Below are 16426 nucleotides of genomic sequence, written 5' to 3'. Positions count from 1 at the left end.
CCCATCATGTAACCTAATGCCTCTTCTTCCTCTGCTGACATCACTGTACATGCAACTTCCCCTGGACTTCAACATCTGGATATAGCGGTTGTAGAGCGAGCTGGATATGGAGCTGTTACACACCCTTTCTTCACCCTGCAAACACTTGTGAAATCTGGGTAAACTGGGAAACATTCGGTATATACACAGCATACACATGCAACCAGATAAAGAGTCAAGTAAGCTGACAGGATACTGACATGGTGAGATTGTGTGTGCGCACAATGAATTGAGAGGTCACATCCAGCCAGTTAGCAGAGACATTTTACAATAATACTCTGGTTTCCAAAATAAAAATGTTTCATTATGATTTCAGCAAATAAAAGCTATTCAGTGTTACAATAAAACCTTTCTGTATCATATCTACGATATATGGTGCGACAAGGCACAGCCTAAGATAGAGTAGAGTTAGAAAGGCTTCCATGTTGGGTCTACTTGTGTTCGACGGCCAGGGGACGCTTGAGGTTTCAGTGTGACCCAATGACCCACTTACATCAGATACAATGTCAAGGGGTGACAAGTCTTTGACACCTGATGTCTATTGCAGCATGAAACAAGGTGCACACAACTTTGCCTTTGGACCATGTGCCTTTTCTTATGGCCTCATACACACAACTGTATTTTTCACTGGTCTGTGAACTCAGGTGCAAAACTCAGGACAAGTTCTATTCCTGTCCATTTTGTGGTCCAGACTCATTCACAGAGTCACATTCACGTGCAAACTCCCCATATTACATGCAGGGCCTGATTTCTTCTAATATTGTCTGTGCAGGGAATATTGACCAGTAGACTAAATTTACTAAATAACCCTAAAATCACATCAGACTTGTATATTTTGGTCAGGAATATGCATCAGTATGTGTAAACCAGAGCACATTTCCACTATAGCCAGAACCAGATGATAAAAGGAGATGCCGATGCCCCCAGGACCAGCAGACTCCATTATGGCATAATCTGATGCTGGATTTCTATGGATGTCATCACATTCACTTTGAAAGCTATAACAGGGTAAGATTCTAATCTATGAGATATTTTCAGTCCTACTTACTGAACACATTGCAAAATATCCTGTGTAATAACACCCAAGTTAATGAATAGCTGGAGGACTGTATGCTTCATTAATAAGTGACACTGGGGGTAGGGTGGGATAAAGGACTCCTGTTTCCACAAGCTATCCCATGCTCCTATACACTAAGATCTTGCCGAGAGGCTATATTCCGTATCAGCGAAAAAAAAGCGGAAACAGTGTGGATTTTCCTGCAGCACTTTTCACATTAATTCTACAGAGTTTTCTTCTGAGGACTTTCTGCTTCAATTATACTTATATGGAAACACACGTGGTTTTCCTATGTATAATTGACATGCTGCGATTTCCAAAAACTTAACGGATATGCTGCAGATATTTTTCTGCAATGTGTAGATCGGATTCACTACAAACCCATCCACTTTGCAGGAACTGTAAAACGCTGCGGTTCTTGCCACGGCGTTTATGACGCATGAGCTGAAGATAGGATATGACACTTTCCCCTCTAGCAGAGAAAAATTTATATTAAAAAAAATAAAAATCTGTTCCCAACTCCCATTGATATGAATAGGAGAACATACCCTTAAAAGGAATGGAAGATATAAAGAATACATCTGCTATATCCACTCCTAACTTTGCAAAATCTGCAACCAAATAAACCCGCAGCCTTAATAAAAATAAATAAATACAGTGTTTTCCATAGCGCGTTTTGGCTGTGGCTTTAGCTAAATGACAAGTTTGGCACTCTTGCCATTCTCCTTTTTCTGGAAAATGGCAAAGGTGGCACAGAGTTAAAACGTCACATTATGCCTTAAATGCCAAAAAACCTTTCAATATTTCTTATTCAAAAATTGTGTAGCCCATTAGCACCTTGCAAAACCGAGGCCACGCGTGGTACACGGAATGTACTTGAAGTGTTTGCTTTCCAATGTACTGTAAAGAAAAACCCTTTTCAAAAAAAACCAGACTACCAAACCAATGTTTTTTTTCTGATAATTCTTTAAAAATTCCTGTAGGGGGAGCCATCAACCAACTTTATGTTTTTTGTTTTTTTTTTTATACTTAAAAATAGATATCTCACTTCTTTATACAAACATCACAGTACATAAGGGTTGAAATCATTATATTGGACCCAAATGTGTCTGTGTGTGTTTACATCAATCTCTATACACGACTGTACAAGCTACTGTCATGGCCCTGGAATGCTGAATGGTGAGGGTTTCACTGTGATATATACAAACGTCATGTAAGTAAAAAGAAAACACCACCAACATTTGCACTGGGTGATGTTCACACATGGCAGGTTTGTTGAAGAAATTTCTGCAACTGTTCATCTTCATAGGGCTTGCAAAAATGCATGTACACAACAAAGACAGCACCAGTGCAGATGTAAGGTATAGATCAATCTGCAACCAGTCTGACCTGTGTGATTATACTGTTAACCTTATGTACATGATCACAATATGTCTCCCTTCAAGCCATACTGTACCATGCACACACAGGTATCTTTTGGCAGTTCTGTGGCTCCGTTTCATTTTATTGCTGGCATAAGTTTGCATACAGCAAATTTTTATGTTTTTGTTTTCGGCCTAGTTCACACAGGCTAGTGACCGCGTATTTTGGTTCCAATTTTGACCCGGGAAGGGAGTCAGAATCAGGACCAAAATGCACCTGCCACGACTGTCGCAGCTTCCCGCTCTAGAATAGGCCCAAATGAATTGGCCTAGTCCGGAGGGATCGTCTTGGCGCAGACGCGCTGCAGCGATTTCACCTCAAAAGAGGGCAAATCGCTAGCAGTATACAGAGACCTCTATTGTGAGGGTGTGGATTTTGAGGTGGATTCTGCAACAAAACCCATGTAAACTAGCCCTTATTTAGGTGTCTTCATATTAATCAAAAAAAAAAAAAATTTAAAAAATACTGCAGCATGCTACCTGGGATGTCATCTACCATTCACTTTCACAGGACGGACCTGAAAACAGGCCATGTGATCAATAAATGGGACGTCATTTGGCCTGTGAAAGCGAATCAGAACACACTAATGTCTGAACAACGCCTTTAACTAGAAACACACGGCTTATAATGAAATGACATGACTGCCCACTTCTCGTCTGCACCATTTGATCATGCCTTAATGCAGCACACACTGTGATCCAGACCCATACAAGGATTACAGACAATAAACATACCAATAAAACAAAAGTTTAATATAAAATATACTGGTATATATATTTACCACTTTTGCAATGTCATTCACAGTATTACAGATTCCCAATTTAGGAAATGTTGCATAAATTTCTCAATGTTGTTGCAAATTTGTAACAATAAATTAGATCACATCCTCAAACTAAAAACGGTCAGCACAAAGAGCACATGGAAAATGGCTGAAAAGATGCTTTATAGATTTGCTCCGCAGCTATTGTAAGAGACTGCGCCAGTTATAATACCCCTATTGTCATCAGGTACTATTTTTGCTCCTTTCATATCCCTACTTCAAAGCCCTCCCTCCTACAGTCATTTTTGCTCTTGCCTTAGCAGTAATACATAGAAAGCCAACAATGCGGGTGAACATCTTGAAACTTTATGGCAGGATGAATGGAATGAAAGCATGACGGCGTGTCTGGTTGGGGTCAGCAGGTTTCCAGTTTCATCAGTCGGCTCACATGTGGACTACTCATTGCATGGTATTTTACAAAGCCTATGTAGTTGGAAGAGATTTCTCCTGTAGAAATTTTCTTCAAAGCGTGAACATACTTTTCGGATGAGTATAATTCCACACAGTAGACGCATTCTCATGGATTTCACCTCAAATCCATGGAAAAAGGTTACACGTGTGGATTATGCAGCAGACAACACCTCTGCAATATTTTAAGGCCCAATTCACACAACAGTAGTTTTTGCAATTGGGGATAAAGTACTCATGGGCCTATGGGCCCATACACACAGCTGCAGGTTTTGTGGCTGTGTTTTCGGGTTGTAATGAAGAGCTGCAAAAGATGGAGCAGGTCCTATACCTGTCTGTATTTGTGGCCATTCATTTCAAAGTATGGGTCAGTGAGGACCAATAAGGATAGACACCAATCCATAGGTCATGCCTGACATTTCTAATGACCCGTATACTGCACACACACAGAGGTCGTCTGCATGAGGCTAAGTTTCTTAATTTTACAGGTGAAGACACACTTGACATGCTTCACCTATAGAATCAAAAAAAATGCACCAAAATTACATGTAGTATTTTTTTCCAAAGCAGTTTTGACTACACAGTGTGAATGCATCCTAAGGGCCCGTTCCCACGGAGTAACGCTGCGCTCATTCTGACACGTAAACACGTGTCAGTGTGAGCACTTCAAAACAGAATCCCATTGACTTCAATGGGTTCTGTCTTACGCGCACTACATATTGAAGTCAATGGGATTCTGTTTTGAAGCTCTCACTCTGACACGTGTTTAAGTGTCAGAATGAGCACAGCGATACTCCGTGGGAACTGGCCCTAAGGCTAAGGCCACATGTAGCGAATCACAGCCAAATGACAAGTCCATTACTATTGTACGGGGAAAATAACTGTAGGCAGATTCAGGGAGGAATTTGGCAAAGATTATGAGGCAGATTGCACCTCAATGAACACCAAATTCCGCTGTGTTACCATATCCTAAGAGGTGAAATCTGAAGTAAAAATCCACAACAGAGATGACATGCCAGGGTTTTTAAAATTCACACCATGTCCGTCTGTTAAGGGGGCAAAAAGTCTGAAGCATGTGAATAAAATAGGTGAACTCTCATCCACTTGCCTAGTACCGCAATCCACTGCAGATTTTACCTGCACAAACCATCAGGTAACATACGCAGAAAATCTATGCTGGGTGGACTTACCCTAATGTGGCCGAATTACACTCACATGAAGTTTTCATAAATGAAAAAACTTACATTGTGTAGACTGAGGTGTAGTCACAGTGTCTGCTCTTCATCTTCAGTCAGGAATCCATTTGTTGGATGATTCCCTGGGACAAAAAATAAATAAAAATAAGATGCTGCTATTTCAGTATATCCTGATGCTAGGTTCACACCAGCGTCTGGACTCCGTTTTCAGGTTTCCGTCTTCCGCATGCAGAAGACGGAAACCTGTCAGACCGAGTCCGGCCGTGAGCGCCGGTAAGTGTTTTATGCTCTCCACCGTAAAACCGTTTTTTTTAAAACTGGACACAGAGTACTGCATGTCCAACTCTGTGTCAGGTTTAAAAAAACGGTTTTGCGGTGGAGAGCATAAAACACTCACTGGCGCTCACGGCCGGACATCTTTCAAACCCATTCAAATGAATGGGTATGAAAGAGTCCTGCAGCTTTCCGTCTCCTGCTCAGTTTTGTGCAGGAAATGGAAACGTGTATGAGCGGAGACCGGGCGCAGATGTGAACGAGTTCTTATTTGTCACAGGTGAGTGGGTACAGGGTCTTATCTTCCCAGGTGAACACTTAACCTCTTATGAACTATGCCTGCTACAAGGTTTATCCCAGGGAAAGCATTGCCAGGCCTTGAAAGTGAATAGAGTACAGTGCACATGGAGGACCATCGCAATAGTCACCTCTACGGGACTGACAGAAATCTAGATAATATTGGGGTTGTTTTTTTTTTTTTGTTTTTGCTGGGTATGTTCCCTTGGCGCACCCCATTATAGTCTAATTTTTACGGTTAACCACTTTTCAAACAGATGGGCATCCAAAAAAAGGAAATCCTAAGTGGACCCGAAGAACGGAAACTTGAATACTAGTGTAAGAGGTTGAAAATCAATCTGCCAAGTTCTTACAAAAGAAGAGGAGCAACTTGTTATGTACCTCACTGATTCCCAGCATAAACGTAATGTTAACATGCCAAGAGCAACGCTGCTCACCCACCATGCGATGTGCACTGCTGCAGTCTGTAAACCCACCACTATATGTAGTGTGGAGAGGTGGATAACCTCTTTAATATACTCCCTAATGTCCTATACAGTAAAATGGCTCCATCCACTGCCTTCATACTGAGGTGACTCGCCTCTATACTCCCTAGTCTCGATCTTTCTCTGCCAGGGGTGCACTGCTGTGGCAGGTCATATGTGCCGGGAGTGGGATGGACAGGTGAACAGAGGAAAGTACTATACTCACACTGTGCGAAGCTTGAAGGTCTAACATGGCCTGCAGTAGTGGCGTAACTAAAGTTTTGTGGGCCCCCTACCTCATCCCTACAGCAAATTCTTGACAGTGATTGTTACAGGTACTAGGAAGTTTAATCAACCTTAGTGTCGTTAGGGTAATCTGTGGGTCTCCTTGGTTTATGGGCCAGATGGAAGCTGCAATCTGAAATTTTCAATCTTTTTAAACTGCACCATTTATACTGCAGATATTTTTCTGCAATGTGTAGATTTGGATTAGTCAGTAGAGATGAGCGAGTACTATTCAAAACGGCAGTTTCGAATAGCACTCGCTCATCTCTATTAGTCAGAATCCCATCCACTTTGCAGGTAATGTAAAATGCAATGCTTTTTTTCCTGCGACTTTTTCACAATGTGGGGCATTAACCTAAAGGGATTTTATAGTCAAATAGAAAAGAAGGTGCAGTGAGCAATGGGGTGCAGGATGGTGGTGGTAGTCCAGGGCTGGTGGGAGTAATAGTCACAGTTGTGTCACAGGCCTGAGTGGTATACAAACCTGTCACACACATGTACTTTTCTTTCACTTTCAGCTGTTACCTTTCTACAGAGCACAGGCTGGAATTAATTCTGTGACAAAGAGTCCAGTAACAATGGTTTTAATAAACTTTACTTGAGAAATCTTTTGTGCAAGCAAAGTACAGCTAGCACAGTCTCTTTGGTAGCAAATGGCAGCACAGCTTTCAAACCTATTAGGGCTCGTTCACATCTGCGCCCGGGAGTCCGTTTTGCTGGTTTCCATTTCCTGCACAAAACAGAGCAGAAGACTGAAAGCTGCAGGACTCTTTCAAACCCATTCATTTGAATGGGTTTGAAAGGTGTCCGGCCGTGAGCACCGGTGAGCGCTTTATGCTCTCCGCGGCGAAACCGTTTTTTGGTTTTTTTTTTTAAACGGACACCGAGTCGCACATGCAGTACTCTGTGTCCAGTATAAAAAAAACAGTTTAGCCACGGAGAACATAAAACGCTCACCGGGGCTCATGGCAGGACTCAGTATGACAGGTTTCCATCTTCTGCATGCAGAAGACGTAAACCTGAGAACGGAGTGCCAAACGCTAGTGTGAACCCAGCGTTACCAGTAATTGCAGCACTTCAGTAACAGTCCCATATCCTCCGCAGTAGCAGGTACACTGACTCTGGGTAGGTAGTGGTTCATTGGTACACAGTCCAGTGCAGCTTTAGCTCTACCTTGGAAGCCTTAACGCAGCTTGGCTATAGTGTGCAATGTGGTGCAAGAGAGTACTTACACCGTAGGTGCTAGAGCAATTCCCTATTGCAGGGTGCTAAAGCGGTGAATCAATGAATGTGGAAGCCGCTTAGGTTAGATCCAGCTGGGGAACCCATGAGAAGTGTGGATCCAGGCAGAGGACTTCTTTATCCAACAGGTTATTTCTCTGGCTTAGGTCAATAGAACAGGAATAGACTTTTTAGATGATCTCCCAGGCGTAGACTTGCAGAAGTTCAGTAGTTGAGATGGACCAGTAGCTGGATATAGCCCATGTGAGGTTCTGACCAGCCTGGAGCAATGCTGTCAGACATGTTTACTGGCTGGAAACCAAGCTTGGACTCCATTTGCAATCACCCCTTCCTGTGAACGCAGGTGCTGGCTTGTGCGTCCATAGGCTGTGAGTAAAACATGTGACTAAAGTAGCATGATGCTAGACATGAGGTTTGCAGGGCTAAGGCAAGGTGCATGGCTAGTTAACCCTTACACTGCGGCCAATCAGTGGTCACATTATGGGTATATCACTGCTAATACATCACTGGTACCCATCATGTGACTGCTGAGAACGCCGCGTCATCTGAACCGCATCTCTTCCAGATTGGCCAGTGTGGGCACGGATGGAGTACAGGATCCAATTAATTTCAGGACTAGGGACTAGTGACTGGGGGTGGAGGTAGGTGAGTATCCCCCCTATTATATATATTTTTTTAAAAGCTGACCCCTATACACCCTTTAGTTTCCAGTTTGCCTACATCTCAATGGGAGGCAGAGGCAAAAAAAATTTTTTTCTGTTGGATTCTGCCTGAATCTCTCATTGAAAAGAATGGAGGATGGATTTTGAAGCTGTTTTTTTGGAGCAGAGTTTCTGAATCGGCATCAACATCTGTTTCAGGCCGAATCCCACACGTTGCAAAAACGCAGCTTTTTTTTTATTGCAGAATTTGCTGCTGTTTTTGATCCAAAGTCAAGAATAGCTACAAAGGTGATGGGAAATGTACAGGAAGTTCTTAGATTTCTCCCTTCTGCTCAATCCATTCCTGACTATGGCTCAAAAAACGCAGAAAAATCTGCAACAAAAAAAGCTGCGTTTCCGCAACGTTTGGCCTTCAGCAAAAACTTGGCCCTGCTACTCCGATGTGACGTCCCGGGTCCATTCCCATAGTCCGCTGACTGTCGTCAGGGGTCACGCGGTGTAAGGTAGTGACGTCCCGTCTCCTTCGCTGAGGCCACGGCCTTTGCAGCCACGTCTGCCGGAAGAAAACATTTTCTGCTTGACAAATTCCTGTGTGTGAACACCCCCCAAGTCTTTGGTTACGCAGCGACTTGTCACGTGACATGGATATTGCTAATGTATAATGCCACGTTGCGATACTGTGGCTAATGGTTGTCTATGGTGTTGCCACATCATGCCACTGAAACAGTCCCTGTTGGATTTGGTGGCAGGTCACACTGGGTGTGTGACTTTATCTGCTTATACAGTATGAACGTGTAATAGGTTATTTCTGTAGGATTCCTCTGTGCTGCTGTGGCTGCAGCCCCTGTTATTACCACACAGCAGGCGGGCTGCGGCTCAGTCAGGCCCGGCCTGTGGTTGCGGCTCAGCCTCTCCTCACAATCACCTCAGCTCTCCCTCGTGACGTCAATGACTCAGAGCCACGTCTCCCGCCACTATTCAGACCACGCCCCCCAAGAGCGCTAATTGGCTGAGCCGTGTCCCTGCGTCAAACACCTGGGGGCGGGGCGTGGCTGTGCCTGGCCGGAGAGGTGGCAGCGGCGGTCAGTCTGTACCGAGCAGGAGGCGACGTCATTATGTGCCCGACAGGGACCCGGTGACCGCAGACTACCGTATGTCCGGGCAGGTAGGTGCTCGTGTATCGTGTGATGTATGGACACGTCCCATGGCATCGGTGTAGCATGTAATACTTGTGTGTGTATGTAACATAGGTAGCACGTATAAGTGCACATATGTGTGTGTGTACATACGTCATGTATGTAACATAGCTCATACCTGTACAACATAGAAAGCATCATGTCACATATATGTTTGTAATCAAGAAATGTATAACATAACCCTCACACATGTGTAGTGTATACCGTATCATGTATGTAACTTCTCACATGTACAGTATCATGTCACGTGTGTAAGTACATACATGTAATGGTTATAATAGATCATACATGTATAGTTCACACAGTATCATATAACCTATTCGTATGTACACGTGTAATATAATCCATGTATATAACATATATAGCATCATGTCTTATATGTAGGGTTGAGGGATTGAATAAATTCGGCGATCAAATAAATTTCACGATCCCGATCTTTTCCAGCGGGATCGAGGTCGGAGGTTGTCTCAAGATTGGCTCAACCCCATTCATGTATATATCGTTAATAGGGTTGAGCAATCAGGAAAGATCGGATCCCGGTCGGCGATCGAGCAAATTTTGTGATTGGCTGGAAAATGATCGATAATCGGATTTTAAAAATGATCCTGAAATTTAAGATCGGCTCAACCCTACATATATGTAACATATGTCATGCAAGTAAACATGATGATGTTCCAAGTCTGGAGCAAAAATACAGTATAATGTGATTTATGTTTGTGCACATGTAATGCTTATAACATAGGACATACACATACAGGTCCATGTCATATAGGTATGTACACATGTTATATCTATAACATGTCATACAAGTACATTCATAGAGCAACATATCACATATAAGTGTCTGTACACGTGTAATATTGTCCATACAGTGTTTGCAGCATGTTTTAGGCTCTGTTCACACCTAAATGGAAGCCCCCAGACTTATATCTACAATATATAGGTGGAGGTTGTTTGACTAGTAGCTCCAACAACTGCCAAAAATGGGGGGCGTAAGCTACACGTGTCCAGCACCTGACTATCGCCATTGGACACATAGCGTTCAACGGAGCAGCACAAACCAGGTGGTCAGAGCCACGCCCCCTGCGGTGCTCACAATCTACACAAATTTGTAGGTTATTACCTTCAACATTGCACTGCTATTGGCCACGGCAGGGTCTGAGCAGGGTGGCCTTGCCTGTACGGTAGGTTCATGTCACTTTCGATCAGACGTACTATGTATTCCCAACACGTGCTGACTGTATATACAGAAACTACACCTCCCAGCGTGCCCTGACAGTATATACAAAAAAAAACATCCCAGCATGGAATGCAATACATACAGAACACACTACAACTGGATAGGGAAAGAATACATTGAATGTGGATTTCCCCTTTAAGAGCCAGGAAAAACAAACGCAGCAGGAGCAGACCTGGGTGCAGCCTCTTATCTCTGGCGCTGACGTCACAGACTGTTGGGAATATAATGTCCCTGTGAGACTCTTCACGCCTGTCATAACAGATACGGCAGCGCTGGGTAACATGACGGATGGCGGCTGCACACGTCTCCATACAATACTACATGTTATACGATACAAATAACCAGCGTTGTATTGGGGATTTCTGCTGCAGCGTTTTACCCTCACTGATACATTGTAGCACAAGATAATACAAGTGAATGCAGCAAATCCTACATATGAATGTAGCCTTATAGGCCAGAAACCCTGCTGATCTAATACTTCTCACAGCAGGGGATTTGCTACAATTGGATCTGGTGTAGACAACCCTAGAAGTGAATGGAGCGGTGGTTGGGCATGGTAAACACTCCAATAAACATAAACTCCTTTTCTTGTGATCGGCAGGGTCCCAGCGGTTGGCCCCCCAGTGATCGGGTAAAAATCTCCTCCCCCTTTGGACAGTGGATGTGTTACGACTATGTCAGATCTAGCAAAAAGCACAAAGCGAGCTGCAGTTAAAAAAAAAAAAAGGGGGGGGGGGGGTTCTGCAATGTATGGATGAGATTAGCCAGAATCACACCCCAATTTGCAGGTACTGTAAAACACTGCAGTAAAATTGTGGTGTTTATGCTACGTGGGGCCTTGATTTAGAGTGTTTTTCCAGAATAGGTCAGCATTTGAAGATTGGTGGGGGTCTGATGTTCATGACCCCCGCCGATCAGAAGAGAGAGCGCCATTCGGAAGAAAGATGAGGCAACTTTACACTAAACCTAGCACAGTACAATGTATTATACAGCAGTTCTGCAGCTTAGACCCATTCACTTGAATGGGACTGAGCTGCAAACAGACCATGGACATGGCCCCAAGTGGAAGCAGTAATGCACCAGAATGTATATATAATATACACACCTAGGATTATCCAGTTCAGTCTAGAGGTCTATGTATTTGTGCAGGGTGTAATAATTCTCTGAGTCACGCGGGCTGAGCCCAGGATCACAATCCTGGCCGGGCTCCAGGGCAGGATGTGCGATGCCTGCTAATCACAGATAAAGCAGGAAGTGTTAGCCGGGATTTGTGCAGCTTGGCATGTACTGCAGCAGGAGGTGGTAACGCGGTTATGGTGGATCACTGTCATATCTACGCCAATGATGTTTATTATCATGTGGGACGGGGAACATCCTGTACTGGTAACCACAAACAATATGAGCGCAGCCGCAGTGGAAGCAAGGCGGCTTTTGTTATGTGGGTTTCTTTTTTCGTTTTCATTGTTCAGACTGGATTCATTTACAGCGGGGGATGGATAAGTGTCTGATCGCTGGATAAGGATCTACAAGTGAATAGAACAATAGGGCACATACAGGACCCTTGCTCAATTAATTCTATGAGTACAGTATTGAGTCAGTCCCATAGACGTGAATAGAGTAGTGGTCATATAAGCACATTGTTCAGTCATTCACATGGGGTATACAGTACAGGGGAACTTTTGTTGCCCGTTGTCCTGATCACAGGGGGCCCAAGCCGTTATACCACCAGTCATCTGACATATTTGCTAACCTGTGGGTAGGGTATAGGAATCTTTCTTGGCACAAGTCCTTTACTATTTAGCTGTATTACAGCTACCTGACATTGGGCTTACGGTGTTTCTAGTTAACAGTACAGTCCGCCGTCTCACAGTACAGAGTTTGTCATCCATCACATCGTTCCCTGTTCCCACTGGGGTGCGCAGTCTAATTGCCCTGCCTCATGCAGACCCTAGGGATGGTTTAATAGGTCACTTAACTTATTACTGTGAAACCAAAGTGCCGGGAAGAAGCTCAGAGAGAACATTAAGTCTCCGTGCAGATGAGGTCGGGCCCCAAGGGCTCAGCACTTTTAAAGGGGTTGTTCAAGAATCGTATCACATGGCCTGTTCCTGATTGCTTGAACCCCCACCAATCACGACAACGGGGGTACCATACGTGTACGCCACTCCATTAAAACAGGGGGCACAAGGCTCTCAAGGCTGTCCCCTGCTATACCAGACACAGTACATGGTCAAAAGGGGCGCTGTGTACAGTATAGCTGCACATGATAGCTGTGAACCCTTCGGCTCTCCAGCTGCTGTGAAACTACAACTCCCATCATGCTCCATTCACTTTCATGGGAGTTCCAGGAACAGCAGAGCAAGTATGCATGCTGGGAGTTGTAGTTTTGCAACAGCTGGAGAGCCGTACGTTCCCTACCCCTGGGTTAACCCCACTTGATGTAGGTCGCTCATCTGGAAACACAAATGGCCATGGCAGAAAGCAGAACCAGTTACAACAGGGAACTGAAACTTTTCTTTTTACTCTGCTACATGTGGGCGGTGGGTCGATAGCACATGGTGTCTTACTGTCACATCTGGATGCAAATTTTGATATTTAAGCGGTTTTTCGGTTATATATCTGTCTCTTCTCTTCTTGCAGCGTTTCCTAGGCTATTTTATCATGGGCACGCCAGCATCTGTGATCAGCTCCCCTGCGACAGCATGGCAAGCCCCTCAACCCCGGACCAGGAAAAAGGCCTCGGCCAACATCTTCAAAGACATTGACCTCCTGCAGATCCAGACACTCTTCCGCACCAACGGGGATGACTGCGCAGAAGAGCGAGCTCAGATCATTTACAACTATGCCGGAGACAGGCGCATCGCAGAGGCTTTGATCAAGCTCAGAAGAAAGAAGAAGAGCAAGAGGTTTCATTCATCGCATAATAAACTGAGCGGTGATGGGATCGGAGGACTGTCTGTGCAGAATTTTAGTAAACTCTGGTAAGGGTCCATTGCTGACAAGATTATTCATTTTGGAAGACCCTCTCTATTGTAATGTGAAAATGGATAAGATATAGAAAGCAGCCCGGCACGTTCATTCTCTAGATTGGCAGGGTACAGTTCAAGAGGGGGGTTGTCTTGCAAAAAGCCATATTTGTAAGTGTTTGAGGGGTCTCTGGTGGGCTCAGTCTGTCCCGGTATTACATGAATGGCCACACTAGTAGAGAATAGGTGAAAAGGTGACCATGGACCTGAAAGGTTCTGCCATTCACCAGTATGGGAGTCACACAAATACCAGAGCATGTTTGGTTGGTTCTGCGACTCCTATAGAAGTATATGGAGACCGCTTGGACATGCACACCCACCTCTCCATTCCTTCTCTGCTGAGGTGGGTAGGGGGATCAACTTTCTTTATACAAGTCTGATTGACACATATTAATAATTCATGACATATAGTGTGGATATGTCATAAATGTCTATTAAAAACTTGACATATAGACTTGTAATTGTCCTTGTGACAAAGCTGAACAAGCCAGACAGGAAGTGTTGTCATGGGGAGTTGTAGGCAGATGCTACATTTGGTCATGGTGCTTCCTTACTAGCATGTCAAAGATTCTCTGTGCTAGGAGGAATAGCAGCTAAGAGAGTTTGGAGGATGCGTTTGGGTGGTTTTAGGATAGAAGAGACTTCGTTCTTTAAAGGGGCTTATCAATTGGCAACTTAATTCTTATGATAGGTAATCTATAGAAGATTGTAGGTGGTCTGACAGCTGGGGTCTCTTCCAATAAGCTATGTAAAGAGACAGCAGCATTCAAGCACGGTGTTATACCTTTGTATAGCAGATCTGCTTGGTATTGCAGCTCAGCCCATTTACTTGAATGGGACTGAGCTGCGAACAGGCCATGTGACTGACGAATATGAAGTCACGTGATGTGAGAAGCAGAAGCCCCACACATGGAGCACCTTTACTGCTTTCAAACAGCTGATCGGTGGGAGTCTAATGTCTAGGACACCCATTTAAGGCAGAAGACCTCTAATCGAATGAGCCCCCACATACATGTGATGTTATATGCCCCTCTATAGCATGCGACTCTTCATGACACTGCCTGTGACGTGTTCAGCTTTATCATAGGAGCCTTGTCAGATGGAACGATCTTTTTATAACAATCTTCCTTTTATTTTATTCCTTACCAGCATTGATGATGTAACGTCTGGTAATGAGGATCCTGCCCAGCCCGTCAGCGATCCCCAGGACAGGTCGGGACTATGTAGCACCAAGAAAACATCAGGAATCCAGAGAAAAAAGAACAAACTAAGACCGCACCAGAAGACACAAATCACTGGATATCTGCACCAGATAAAACGATGAAGCGCTGCTCATTCACAAACCAGAAAACTGCTATGCAAGAAAGAGCAGCCAACTCGTGCCAGGAGCGGCGGCGGCCTCTTGGGAATATCTGCACTACTGATGATACAATATCTTTATGTAACACTCCAAGACAACGCTGGTGTACAGTAACTTTATATTCAGGAGTCGCACAGCCTTCCCTATGGTATTTATTATGTGCAGCTATAGGGGGGGCTGCAGCAGGGAAACACTATTAACCCATTGATTCTGGATAATCTTTCAATCATTGTCCATTGACTCTTGGAGGGATTGGACTAGCTGCTAAGTCTACAGTATTTTATCCATCTGCTTGATATAAGGCTATGACTACCAGGGGTCTGATGATCCCCTTTATACTGACTATTAAGGGAACTATGATCTTACAATCATTGCCTAGGAAAGATGTCTACTCTCAAAAGACAGAGGAGTGGAATAAGTTCAGATGCGTCATCTCCTTACCTTTCGTCTTGGCCCAAGATATTCCAGGATGTGTGACTCCTTGCGGAGACATCAGATACACTGTAGAAGTAATATCAAGCATGCTCATGTAAATGTTGGGAAAATCTCATCTTCTCAATAAAAAATGTAAAGCATTGATGGGTGTCTCACATTTAATGCCTGGATAGAAGTTGCAAGCTACACTTTGCACTACACTGGGTGCTGCTCCCTTTTTAGTGTGTGGCAGAGGTCAGACCCTAACCAATGATTAAGGGATGGGATAGCCTAGTAATAGGACTGTATATAAAGTGACTCATCTGTACAAGCGTCTGTTCTGGAACTGCAGCTCATCCCATTCACGTCATACACTATGATGCCCATCCTGACTCATTGCTAGGAGGTTAGGGCTACGTGGTGAGACGTTGCACTGCCTGCATCACAACTAATAGAGGTGAATGTGGTTGTTGTGACCTACAAATTGCTGCACCATTGCCGTCACCAGTAGGTTTAGATTTCTGACAACCGCAATGTTGCAGCAAATTGCATCCGACCACATTCACTTACACTGTCTGCATGGCACCAAATACAATACTAAGACAGTAGTCCTAGCCTGGCATCCTACAATGCCCCTGTACCCTTATGATGAAATAGAAGTGACCTAGAATAAATCGCAGAGAGATGTAGTGATAAGTATGACTGCACACATGATATCTGCACAAGTGAGAAGACATTGTGCGAGCTGGAACATTATTAGGGAGCGACATCAGTGCCTTGTGCCAGCCCTTTCGTCACAGAAAAGATCTTTTACGGGTTACAAGGAGATCTGCTCTATAGGGAATTACTTGTACGACTGGTGTTCTGGTGCACAGGATCTACATAATGTGAGGAGCTGGGGATATGCCTACCACCATTCAAGGCTCCTCCAGCTTGGAATCTACATTTAGTATCTTGCTCCTTGCTTTATGGCAACTGTGACAATGATCAGTATACCAAATACAGACTCTAAGCAGTGGAGTCCA

General features: G+C 44.1%; 1 protein-coding gene across 1 annotated transcript; it reads left to right on the top strand.

The window, feature by feature from the left end:
- The first annotated feature begins 9203 nt into the window (after nucleotides 1-9203).
- AVPI1 (arginine vasopressin induced 1) lies at nucleotides 9204-15564 on the top strand. Its single transcript, XM_075258737.1, has 3 exons — nucleotides 9204-9330; nucleotides 13242-13582; nucleotides 14777-15564. The coding sequence occupies exons 1-3, from the start codon at nucleotides 9319-9321 to the stop codon at nucleotides 14949-14951; spliced, it is 528 nt and encodes a 175-aa protein (XP_075114838.1). The 5' UTR covers nucleotides 9204-9318; the 3' UTR covers nucleotides 14952-15564.
- Nucleotides 15565-16426: the final 862 nt, after the last annotated feature.

The sequence above is a fragment of the Leptodactylus fuscus genome, chromosome 10 (genome assembly GCF_031893055.1).
Source record: "Leptodactylus fuscus isolate aLepFus1 chromosome 10, aLepFus1.hap2, whole genome shotgun sequence".
NCBI classification, from domain to species: Eukaryota; Metazoa; Chordata; class Amphibia; order Anura; family Leptodactylidae; genus Leptodactylus; species Leptodactylus fuscus.
The sequence above is the reverse complement of the archived record's forward strand: the minus strand, read 5'-3'. Positions and strand labels throughout refer to the sequence as shown.

Coding starts and splice junctions, on each gene's coding strand:
- AVPI1 (XM_075258737.1), top strand. Junction 13,583..14,776: donor CAGAATTTTAGTAAACTCTG/GTAAGGGTCCAT, acceptor ATTCCTTACCAG/CATTGATGATGTAACGTCTG.